This window comes from Homarus americanus, unplaced genomic scaffold (assembly GCF_018991925.1).
Source record: "Homarus americanus isolate GMGI-L3 unplaced genomic scaffold, GMGI_Hamer_2.0 scaffold39155, whole genome shotgun sequence".
Classification (NCBI taxonomy): Eukaryota; Metazoa; Arthropoda; class Malacostraca; order Decapoda; family Nephropidae; genus Homarus; species Homarus americanus.
This window is the reverse complement of record NW_024737042.1, coordinates 16,970,156-16,983,432: the sequence shown is the minus strand read 5'-3', so window position 1 is coordinate 16,983,432 and position 13,277 is coordinate 16,970,156. Positions and strand designations below refer to the sequence as shown.

General features: G+C 42.7%; 1 protein-coding gene across 1 annotated transcript in view; it reads left to right on the top strand.

Annotated features, from left to right (window-relative positions):
• LOC121872531 (nucleolar protein 58-like) overlaps window positions 1-8,092 on the top strand; it is a gene marked incomplete at its 5' end in the record, with an annotated part of 61,712 nt that extends 53,620 nt beyond the window's left edge. The window contains one exon of the mRNA XM_042375316.1: window positions 7,988-8,092. Within this exon, the coding sequence (XP_042231250.1) occupies window positions 7,988-8,092 (105 nt within the window). The remainder of the gene's footprint in view (window positions 1-7,987) is intronic.
• Between the last annotated feature and the right edge of the window lie 5,185 nt (window positions 8,093-13,277).

Here is a 13,277-nt window from a genome sequence, read left to right as displayed (position 1 = left end):
AGGATCAACTCCCCCACAGTTCACCATCACCACCTGCTGCTGCTGCACCTACAGGATCACCTCCCAACAGTCCACCATCACCACCTGCCGCCATTGCACTCACAGGATCAACTCCCCACAGTCCACTACCACCATCACCTGCTGCTGCTGCTATTGTTGCTGTTACTGCTGCACCTAAGGCATCAACTTTCCCACAGTCCACCACCACTGTGCAGCTGCACCTACAGGATCAACTACCCCACAGTCCACCACCCTGCTGCTGCACCTTCAGGATTACCCTCCCCACAGTCCACCATCACCACCTGCTGCTGCACCTACAGGATCAACTCCCCACAGGCCGCCGCCACCACCACCTGCTGCTGCTGCTGCTGCTGTTGCTGTTGCTGCTGCTGCTGCTGCTGCTGTTGCTGCTGCTGCTGCACCTACAGGATCAACTCCCCAAAGTCCACTACCACCACCTGCTGCTGCGGCTGCACCTACAGGATCAACTCCCACAGTCCACTACCATCACCTGCTGCTGCTGCATCTACAGGATCAACTCCCCACAGTCTACTACCACCACCTGCTGCTGCTGCTATGATGTTGTTGTTGTTGCTGCTGCTGCACCTACAGGATCAACTCCCACAGTTCACCATCACCACCTGCTGCTTCTGCACCTACAGGATCACCTCCCAACAGTCCACCATCACCACCTGCCGCCATTACACCTACAGGATCAACTCCCCACAGTCCACTACCACCATCACCTGCTGCTGCTGCTGCTGCTGCTATTGGTGAGGAGATCCTGTATGACTGCTGGGTCGTTTCTAATCAGAACATGATCTTGTGTACCGACTCTGAACTGAAACTCAGCCTCAGGATATTTGTCTTCCGCATCGTTCAGCCAGAGATACTTGTCTTCAGGTGATGTACCTTCAGGGAAGTATAATCTTACTCTCATGGGGGGTTGTGGTTGTAGTTGATTGTCTCTAAGTCTTTCTGCCTTTTCGGCCTTCCGCTTGTTCCTGGACTGAACTAGTTGAAAGCCATCTTCTCCGTTGGTGTCAAGGTCAACACCACAGTCGCCTGGCTCACTCAGTGCATCAGGAGAGTTAAAGCGAGCAGCTGGGTCTCCAGTCAACTCAGACATGGTGGAGTTACAGGGCTCGACTTATATGCCTACGTCAGAGGGCCGAGGACTGCTTGGCACTCCTAGGAAGTCAGCGGTGGTTGGGAGGCGTAACCCTCTTAGAGGACAAAGGAGATTGGCATCTACTGTACCGCGTATTAGCGGTGTGAGGGGAGGCCATGAGCGGGCCTCCCGCGGAGGGAGTGTGGTGTCGGGGGGACTAAGGTAACAGGAGTTTTCTCAGTTTATAAACACTTTTATTACACTACACTTGTTCTTAATAGCATGTCTGTTTTTCTGGTTAGATACAGTATCAAAGTCAATTTTAGTTTCAAAAGAACTAACCAGCTTGGCACACTATGAGGACGGGGGTTTGTGTAAACAAACCCTCACCACATGGCCGAGCGTGACCACAAGGGTATAGGCCTTGCCTCGCGGGCACCTACACCTACACACGACACAGTGCTCAACACACGGTAGTTCACTTGTTATACAGGCAACATATTTGCAGTTGTTGACCTATCCCCACCCTACTGGGTGGTGTTGTGTTATTTCGAAGTCAAGTGTGAAGCCGACCCACTGTTGTTCTCAGAGTGGACTGATTAGCACCTCCTTGTCAGGAGATGGCGGTCAGTTCCCAGCGGTGCTTATCTCACTGGCGGGTCACGGCTCTCACTGGTACTGTCTAGTACTGAATTCACTGGCTTAAACACTGTTCTTAACTGTTCAACACTGGTTCCACTTCTTTCCGAAACGAAATGCCACTTTTGATTATGTTGATATCCCGAGTGGTGAGGATGGGTCGGGGAGAGGGACTTGGGGAATGGGCCGAACATTGGCCAAGGGTGAGAGCTGCTCAGCAGGAGCAGCGCCTAAATAGGTCTTGACCCTACGGTGGTCAGGTCATCACCTGTTGACCGAGCGAGCAAGTAAAAGGTTTCCAGTCTCCATTACACAACTTTCTTACTCTGTTCTGAGAACTTGTTCCGGATTGATCCAGAAGTAAGGGCAGGATGCAGATCAGATCACCTCTTCATATACCCAAGTGTATATATATATATATATATATATATATATATATATATATATATATATATATATATATATATATATATATATACTATATATATATATATATATATATATATATATATATATATATATATATATATATATATATATATATATATATATATATATATATATAATATTATCCGGTACTACTGCCTACTCGATTTCGACGAGAAAACATTATTTACTTTCATCATTTCTTACAAAACAATAAGTTTCTATGAAGTTTAAAGGTTATTATAAAGCAAATCACAAGTGAAAACATCAGATAAAAGCATACTTATATCCCAAACATGTTTGCAGTAATAGCGAATATTATCCTGATATAATTTACGTTTTCTTTGAAAAGAAAATAAAGAGTCGTAAGGGATAGAAGGTAAACTAACCTTTCTGTAATTTTCTCACACTGTTGATCATTTTCTTTACTTTCTCTTACTCTGTTCGGTACCTATCAGCTTACAAGTCTGTCATGTAGTCTATCATTTAAATATGATACACTATTGGTAAGAACCGAGTATGCATAGACTCATGAATGAACCTGAACCTGTTACAATGCAGGTCAAATCTAAACTGTAAAGTGGCTTACACTTGATGCTAGTACACCGTTATTTAACTGTTCATATATGTAACTATTACTGCACTTAGATATTTTTGTTAGATCCCGACGGCCGAGTGGATAAAGCAGTAGTATTTATCTTGGAAATTATATATATATGCTATAAGTTATCTGAGTATACTAGAGGTCACTAAGTTATGTTAAGGACAGGTGAGTAAGGTAGAGACAGGTGAGTAAGGTAAAAACAGGTGAGTAATGTAGAGATAGGTTGAGTAAGATAGAGACAGGTGAGTAAGATAGAGACAGGTGAGTAATGTAGAGAGAGGTGAGTAAGATAGACAGGTGAGTAAGATAGAGACAGGTTAGTAAGGTAGAGACAGGTTAGTAAGGAAGAGACAGGTTAGTAAGGAAGAGACAGGTGAGTAAGGTAGAGACAGGTGAGTAAGGTAGAGACAGGTGAGTAAGGTAGAGACAGGTGAGTAAGGTAGAGACAGGTGAGTAAGATAGAGACAGGTGGTAGATAAAGAGACAGGTTGGTGGTGAGAACAGTGAATGGAGCCAGAACAAGGTGAGTAAGAGTGGAACAGGTTAGTAGGTGAAGATGGTGGTGCAGGTAGAGACTAATTGAGTAAGTTATGAGACAGTGATGAATAGAATTAGTGAATGCTGAGTGAGACAGGTGATGAGTGGGTGGTGGTGGGGTGAGACGGTGGTGGGGAAAGACAGAGGGTGAGTAAGGTGAGAGACAGGTGGAGTGGGTGGGATGGTGGACAGGTGGAGTAAGGTGGGGAACCAGGTTGGTAGGAAGAGACAGGTGATGTAGAGACAGGTGGTGAGTAGAGACAGGTGATAAAGAGTGAGACAGGTGGTAAGATAGAGACAGTGAGTAAGATCGAGACAGGTGGTGGAGTGGGGGTGAGTGGTGGGGTGGTAGGGTGAGACGGGTTGGGGTGAGACAGGTGAGTGGGTAGAGAGACAGACAGTGGTGGGAACGGGTGGTAAAGGTGGGGGTGGTGGGGTGAGAGACGGAGTGAAGTGGTAGAGACAGGTGAGTAAGGTAGAGACAGGTGAGTAAGGTAGAGACAGGTGAGTAAGGTAGAGACAGGTGAGTAAGGTAGACAGGTTAGTAAGGTAGAGACAGGTGAGTAAGGTAAGAGAAGGTGCGTAAAGTTGGGGAAGGTCTGTCTGCTTGGGCGTGTGGTGAGGGTTAGCACGTGAACAGCGAGTGATTTGCCTCCATGGTCTGTTCGACGAGTCACGTGATCAGTGTGTGTGTGGGGAGGGGGTGGAGGTAGGGGGCATGGGACGTGTTCTCTCAACCTACCCATCTTCTACCCCACCCCTATCCCTCCCTACCTCCTTTCTTCTCCTCATGCCGCCTTGACTCCATCCATTTCCTCCCTCCCTTCCTCCTTCCCTTCCTCTCCTCATCCCTCCCATTCTCCCTCTGTACTCTCACTCCCACCTGCCCTTCCTTTACCCATATCCCCCTCTTTCATTTCCCCCCTCCCTCTATTCTCTCTCTCCCTCCCTACCTCCTTCCTGTCTTCTCCCTGTCCCATCCTCTCCCTCTTTCCACCACCGCTACTTTAGTTAGTTTAACAAATTTATTGGCAGAGCTTGTAGTACAGTTTGCCTATTCTGAGTAATTCAGTCAGGTCTTGACACTGAGGGTGGTATCACTTCTCACTGCCACGCAGGACAGAGGTTCATACACAAAGAAATACATCATATTCATTAACAGCTAGAAATGTATAGAGGTCAGATTCATATGCGTAATGTCACTGTTCACTGCCATGCAGGACAGAGGTTCGTACAGGAAGAGATGCATCATATTCATTGACAGTACATATACATATATGTACACACACACAAACACATATACATACATATACATATATACATACACATATACATGTACATATATATACACATATGCACACACACACACATACATACATACATACATATACGTCGGTCAGATTCATGTGGGTAATGTCACTCTTCACTGCCATACAGCACAGAGGTTCGTACACAAAGAATGCATCATATTCATTGACACTATATATAGGTCAGATTCATGTGGGTAATGCCACTGTTCACTGCCATGCAGGACAGAGGTTCGTACACAAAGAAGGAAATACATCATAGTCATTAGCAGTATATATAGGTCAGTGGATCACATACATTGGAGTCATATTCTAATTGAAGACTAATCAGTGTGGGCTAGCAAATTTGGGATAAACAGCAAGAATGTCCTCAAGCACACCTGATTCAATGAAGTAATTACATAGTTCAAGATACAATAAGTCAGGTGGCCTGAGGTCTTTGACAGTGTCACATTCAATAATATAGTGTTCAAGTGTATGCTTTAAAGATTTATCACAAAGTTTACATGCCGAGTGTTCCGGTATGGATACAGCGTTACTAACTTGCCAGATGTGTCTGTATCCTAGCCTAATTCTGGCCACTAGTACATCACATTGTCTGGTTCTGTCCTTATGCTGGCCATACCGGTACCTCTTGTCACAAAATTTGTCATATTTACTAATGCTACAACTGTCAGGTCTCTCTGCATTTCTCACTTCTTCTAGATCAGAGTTCATGATTCTGACTTGAATGTTTTTAATTACAGCATTGGACAGGCCAAGGTCACGGTCAACATTTTCTTTCTTACATGCCTCATTGGCCAGTCTATCAGCACGGTCATGATACCTGATTCCAACATGGGACGGAATCCACACAAATTCGATACGAAAGTTGTTCTCATTGGCAGTTATCACATTCCTTTTAATATCACATACAACTTTAGACATAGAGCCTGACGGGCTGTTCATTGATTTCAAAGCACTTTGAGAGTCACAGAATATCACCCCACCTCCATTTTCTTTGAGGTAGTCTGTGGCTAAGTAGATTCCAGTTAGTTCAGTTTGTGTTGTGCTGGCCCAGCTGTTCAGCCTTTGTTTGTTTGACACTATCATGTCTTTTTCTTTATATATTACAATTGCACAGCCTGTTCTACCTATGTTTGTCTGCACAGAACCAACAGGAAAAGCATAACATTCATTTGATTTAATACTCTCTATGTGTCTGTTAATAGTTTCTAGTGTGACACATCTCACCACATCGGTGTTTAACATTTGCTTACTACCAACAGGAGTGTAATTAATAGGAACTGATATGTCCAGCCAAGGAGGAATGGCATTAATAGGTTCGTCTGGGGTGATTGGGACATTCAGTTTCAAGAGATCTGCAACACTTTTATGATGCCACGCCCCAAAGAGAGTCTTTTGTGGAAGGTTAGCGAGATGGTCGGGATTACTTAGATAGAACATCAACTCAGTTTGAGATGTAGTTTGAGAACCATTGTTCTTCAAAACTTTGACACAAAACATGGTATTAAGTAGAGCTATCCTCTCAGATAGGGAGGGCAGTCCGAGCTCTTTCCTCATGTTTACAATTCTGGTTGATTTTGGGTAACCTAGGATGATGCGCATGGCTTCATTTTGCACTACCTCAAGGCTGTTGAGTTGTTTAGGCAGAATAGTCACAAGATGGAGAGCATGATAGTCAGCTACAGAACGAATGAAGTGAAGATAGAAAGTACGAGGATAGGTGCTGTTAATTCCATAGACCTTGCCAACAAGGGTTCTGAGGGGTTTAATGCGCTGCATTAGTTTGTCACGAAGGTTGCTGACAAAGTTTGCATCATTCACAAAAATTCCAAGATATTTATAGGAGCTACATAGTTCCAAGGGCATGCTGTTAATGTTATAGTCAAGAGGCAGAGGGTGAGCAGGACGAGGATTGAGGACCCTCGTCTTGTCAACAGATATTATGAGACCACATTCAACAGTTCTCCGAGCAAATACATCCAGCAAGGCTTGGAGCCTAAGTTTGGTTTGTATCATAATGCAGATATCATCAGCATATCATATTACGGCTTCGTTTGGCTGAACTGGAATGTCAGCAATAAGCTTGTGCATCATTATATTAAAGAGCATAGGACTTAACACTCCTCCCTGAGGCGTGCCAATCTCAAATGATCTCATTCTGGTACTTTTAACTCCCCTAAACAGAACACTGGCATACCTGTTGGACAGATAACCCTGTATCCATGTCAGGAGGTTACCTTGGATGCCAAAATTAGCTAGTTGCTCAAGTATAATGTCTCTATTAGCTACATCAAAGGCTGATTTAAGGTCTGTGAAGGCTGTTTGTGTCTTATCTTTTGAGTGAACAAGATATTCTGCAAAGCATGTCTGTGTAATACGCCCGGGCATGAACCCGTACAGATTAGGGGCGAGTTTGTCTTTGACTTGAAACATGAGACGGTTTAGAACAACTCTTTCAAGGACTTTACACATACAGGATGTGAGTGAAATTGGCCTGAAGTTTGGAGAATTAGCTTTAGGGATTGGAACTATGTTTCCATGAGTCCATGTCTTAGGCAGAATACCCTGTGTGAGGCTCATTTGATACAGGTCAAGCAGTGGATGGTTAGGTATCTCATTCAACAATCTCAGGGTGTTATAGGTTATGCCATCCTCACCAGGGGAGGATGACTCACCTTTCATTAGTGCTGTTGTTAGTTCGTGGTGCGTTATAGGAAACCGGTCGGTAAGGTCTGGTGAGGAACAGGCTATTTCAACATTGAAACCCCTATTAATGTGTGTGGTGTTAAGATATCGTTGTATGTCAGGAGGCAGGGAAGTGATGTGTGACACACTAGACCATTGGTCTAATAGCATGTCAGCATATTCTGCAGGGCTGTGATGAAGCTGGACTGGGGTGGGTGACTTGGTAATGGCTCTAATTTTGTTCCACACTTCTGCTAGAGTGGTTGTTCTATTAATCCCCTGTAAGAATTGTTCCCAATAGGTGTTTCTCACCTGACCTTTGAGTTCACGAAATTCTCTGTTAGCTTTGAGGAATGCCAAGAGGTTATCACTAGTTTTATTTTGCTTATAAGTGTTGGCAAGCTGTTTTACATTCTCTCCTTCTTTGGTGAGGATGGGGTCATGTTTCCACAGAGGTGGTTTAGTGCTGCCCCCCTTCCTCCTTGACTTAACCCAGGTGGTACATCCCAGATAATCTTAAACTGCACTTCAAGGCCTACATCCACAGATGGTATGCTGGATATACACCTGGGTCAGTGGATGAATTTTGCTGTGATCTTATAAATATCATTACCACCACCGCTACATATTTCTCTGTCACTCTCATTTCCCTCGTTCGTATATACTTGTCAGATGACGGAAAAACCAGATAGAAACACATATACACCCACCAAGAAAGACACATTCTGCATACACGCTGAAACACAGAAGCAGAAACGCATTATGTCGCAAGTTTAAGCCATCGTCTATAATATAGTTACACACACACACACACACACAAATATGCTCTTGAAAATTACTGTAATTACGCAAAAAATAATAATCACAGAATCGCACATGCGTATATTCATAAGATTTTCAAGAGTACAGAATATAGTGTGCATTGTACAGTATAGTATATGCAAAAAAACAACACATTCCTATAATTACAAACACTCGGACAGGCATCTCGACCCTCGGATCAGATGGAAATCATTAAGAGCAAGTACGTACAAACTCAGATGTATTTGTTGGGTTATTATATCCCTTATCATGTAATTTCTGTGAGTTAGACCACTGACACTGAAATAAGGCTAAGCCCATATTTGCGTTAAAATCAACAATGAAGTGTTCTTTAATACTTTAATGGTGAACGATTAGCGACGAATTTGTGACATACCCAAATAATATTTATTTATGAGAGAAAACCAACATGAAGGAAAAGGGTACACTGAAATAATTAGAGATTATGTGGCATTTCTCCTCTGCCCTTTAGTCGCGTCAATTTCATTCAAAGCCTTATTCTTAAGGGTATCAACTGTATGTGCATGCTACTTTAGTTAGCGTGTCTCGATGCATGAATGATGGTCTCCGTTCATGGTATTCGATTCGAATTCGACTCTTTTATAATGCAGTCGAAACCGAAGTGGTATATAAGGGTTGGGGTCGATTTATTCTCCAGCAATCATCCAAACGAAACGGAAGGCAGACACAGAACCTAAGCATCCTAGGAAACGTGAGGTATCATCATCACTCTCCACAATAAACGGTATAAGCAACAGTGAGGTGCCACGGCGGTCTGGTTTACACAAATCCATGGTATCAAGATGGATTTCCCGCTATGAAGCAACTGGCGCCACCATGGACCGTTCCCGGATGGTCACCCTCGCACAGGGGGAACAGAACAATGATGTCGAGAAAAATCCCTCCTCCATCGCTACTGCCATCCGAAAGCAACTTGTATCTCTAACATAAGGAAGTATCTAGTAAAGGGAGCAGGCATACCAATATACCATCACACCCAGGGTACATATGAAAGCACTTAAACATGAATTCCAGAATGTAAAGTACGGCAAGGGTCGCGATACTTTTTTTGATTGCCCTAGGACCACCTAGGCGCGAATTTGTTTAAGCTGTAGAAGCTTTCTCCAACACAACAACCACACCCTAATCTAACGAACTGTATGACCCAATGTCAAGGAATAACCCATGAAAACCAGTCAACTCGTTTACTGCACTAGCTAGCCATTACCCCGGAACACTATTCGCAAATAGATTAACAACCTGGTCCCAAATTACTGCTAGGTAGACAGGGGAAAATGGTGTAAAGAAACTTACCCATATTTTCGCCCTGCCCAGGGATCGAACCCAAATCCACTCGCTTGTGAGGCGAGTATACTGACCATAGCACACGCATGCACAAACACAACTCTACAAAGGCAAGGACATAGGTGCCCCCATAACCTAGGACGAGTTTGGTGATAAGTATGGAAATAAACACAATTCGATTATTCTAACGTAAGCGAGATGATTTGGGGAGATGTAGCGTATGTTTCATTTATGTGATCTCAGTCTGGTTCTGTTGTTCGTTTCGGCATCATTGTTTAGGAATACCGATGCCAGAAGCTCTTCTGATTAACCCAGTCTCTTTGTCGCCCTTTGTGTGTAAGAATATCACCTGGATATCTCGAAAACCTGGCCGCTCCATCCAAGTAGCAGCAAATAAGTGGCGAATGCAGTTATTGTGCACTTTTTCCTCGTAATTCTATTCTGTACAGCTTTGATCTTTTACGACCGAATTAGAGTCAATGAGAAGACTTGTAGCTATCAATGAGATATATAAGTCACTTACGTTATCTGCAGAGCGGTTGCCCTAAAATACACAAAAATGCATCCACCACGTGACCATTACGCCACAGAACTTTTGGTATTCGGATACGAGAAGACTTATCTACCGCGACTCACTCATTACTTTGGCCAGCAACTGATAAATTCATATGTGCACGAAAGCTCAGTAAAGCTAGGCATAGTCGAGGATGTCATTCCTAATTTTCCATTTTTGGGATTTAACCCTTAAATGACTAACCACGCCGATCGACGTAGTACTGTACAGGAGCACAACTTACTAACCCAGTCGATCGATGTTGGGCGTATTCCTTTTTAATTTCGCGCCGTTCTTTAAACGGGGCACAATATTTTTATTTCTGTTGTGGTAATTTCCTGCACGAGTTCAGAGGATGTTTTTACAGTATTTTAACTGCTGAATAAATTATTGAGGGAAAGTGGGTTTATTCAAGAGCAATGAGCTGTTGTCCACACAGGAGAAAGGGAGGAAGCTCTTTCTGTAGCCTCCACCTCCTTTATCATGTCTCAGAGACATTGAGTTGAGACTCATAGTAGTAAAACCTTGAAAACCTTGTGTGTCTAGAGGGAGGCTCAGGGGTCATCTAACAAGGCGAGTGGTATGGCCGAGGAAATGAACGAAACACGTAAACTAAATACCTATAATATAGTTCGTAACACTATAACACAAACGATTAAATTATAATAATAATAATAATAATAATAATAATAATAATAATAATAATAATAATAATAATAATAATAATAATAATAATAATAATAATAATAATAATAACAATAATAATAATAATAATAATAATAATAATAATAATAATAATAATAATAATAATAATAATAATAATAATAATAATAATAATAAATACGTGAAAGAAACTATTCAGCGTGAAGGGTCGGGAGGTGATGCAACCTGTCCGCTGCTTTAGTGAGGCGTCCAGGCGGACTGAAGGGGAGGAAGGGAGGGTTGGGGAGGAGAGAGTAGGGTGGGAAGTTAAAGAGAAAGAGGAGGAAACCTGAGCTTGGTTTGGGTGTCGAGGGCAAGGAGCTTGTATATGCTCCTTCCCCACTACTACTCTACCGGGACATACTTTAATGTGGGTATATGTTACGTTTTGTTTTGCGAAATCTGTTATTTTTGCAAAAATCCGAAATAACTTACAAAAAGGCTAACCAAAGTTAAAACAAAAAAGAACAGGACCACTTAACTGTGTATCAATCTACACGAGACATCCTAACCTAACCTAACCTAACCTAACCTAACTTAGCCTCTCACTTAACCTAACCATAAGGTTAGGTTAGTTTAGGTTGTCTGTTTGTAAGTTATTTCGCAAAACAAAACGCAGCATATATACTGTATGTGGGTTTAAATTAAGTGTATATGTTTGTGTTTATATGGGTGACTGAGGTGCGCGAGTACTATTGTGCGTGTGTGTCAATGAGTGGGGGTATATGAATGATTATATACGACTTAGAGGATTTATACATATGTATACAGTATATATACATATGACAGAAGCAAAGTGAAAATCAATATTGTCGGCCCTCTAAAGGACGAAAACAACATGACCCTGGAGGATGATAAACAGACAGGCAGCAGATATGGTACACTAGATGATTACTTTGCATCAGTATTCGCACAGTAATGCACACCTGTGGAATCGAAAACAGTACTTGGCTCAAAATAGTCCGACAAACCTATGAGGAACAGTAGAGGGATCCTACACAGGCCGCTGTCCTCGTTCCCTAGGCATGTCCACCTCTAGTGGGTGGCCATTATGTTCAAATGGTGATGCAATCTCTTTCGTGATGGCATATGTTTAAGATGGGGAGGGACGAAGTAGCTTGAAAAGTTAGAAGAGGGGGAGGGGTGGAAGGGGACTGGGAGGCAAGTGGTTGATGGTGGTGGGCAGTGGATGTAAGAGTGTTCAGCCAAGTTCCACTTCACTACCTGGTCATTGAACCTCTACATTGTCATTGACTCTCTCTCTCTCTCTGTGTGCGTGCAGGTGTGTGCGTGTGTGTGTGTCAATTTTGAATCCCTAGCATGAACATTATCATATTTCTAGTGTCTAATAAATATATGATACCGACAACTCCCATGCGAACACTGCTATGATAGTTTGCACCTTACAGTACGGGTGAGCTGGCCATGAAGCCTTATCTCAACGTGCCTGGGTGTGCATTTCAGCCTTAACGCTTATAAGGAGCACCTTCCCTGCTGGCTCACAGATAACCTTGATACCCAAGGTCCTTCTCGTACATAGCTTAGTTTAATTTATATTATTTTTTTTAAAGCCACACGTATTGGTCACTCCCTTGCCTTTTTTTCCTCTCAACTCACCTGATCATAAAAGGTGAGTCGCAACAAGCAGGCAGGAAGGTACCTTTCCATCTACCACACAAACACACAAACACACACACATTCCTGCTCGTTACAGCTAAGGTGACGCAACCGGACAGCAGATTGCGTCAAGCGTACAAATATATGAAAAAAAAAGTTAAGACAGTGAAAACAATGAGAAAGTATTTCACATTTATGAATAAGCTAATACCAGTCTGAAAGGAAAGATGATGCCCGTGAGTGACAGATAAGGAGAGAGTAGAGAGAGAAGGCTATGGGAGTCAGGGCTGAACAAAGGGGACATTACAAAGGTACTCAAACTATCCAACCAGGAGCGAACTAGTAACAATGGTTTTAAATTAGACAAATTTAGATTTAGGCGCGAGATAGGTAAACATTGGTTTGGAAATAGAATAGTGGATGAGTGGAACAAGTTACCAAACATCATCATTAACTCGAATACACTGGATAGCTTCAAACATAGATTGGATGGATATATGAGCGATAGGGGTTGGGTGTAAACAAGACCCGCCCAGTATGGGCCAATAGGCCTGCTGCAGTTTCCTCAATTCTTATGTTCTTATGTTCTTAAAGAATATCCATAGGCTCAGTAATAGTTGTGGTACAATGGGAATGGGGTGAGCGGACAGCATATGGTGCCAGACTCACCCGAGACGTAGAGTGAGATAGGATGAGGTGAGTGACCTGTGGCGCCCCTTACACTGCTTGGTGTGTGTGTGTAATAATAATAATAATAATAATAATAATAATAATAATAATAATAATTAACGGTTTATTGAAAGAGCTTGGCAGCCAGAAGGCTGAAAATATACAGTTACATATTTGGGGAATGGGTTTCGAATTACAAATGATATACAAGTAACATAAGTGATACAAATAAGATATATAATAACTAGATGGGGAAAAGCTTAAACTACAGTGTGTGTGTGTGCGTGCGTGTGC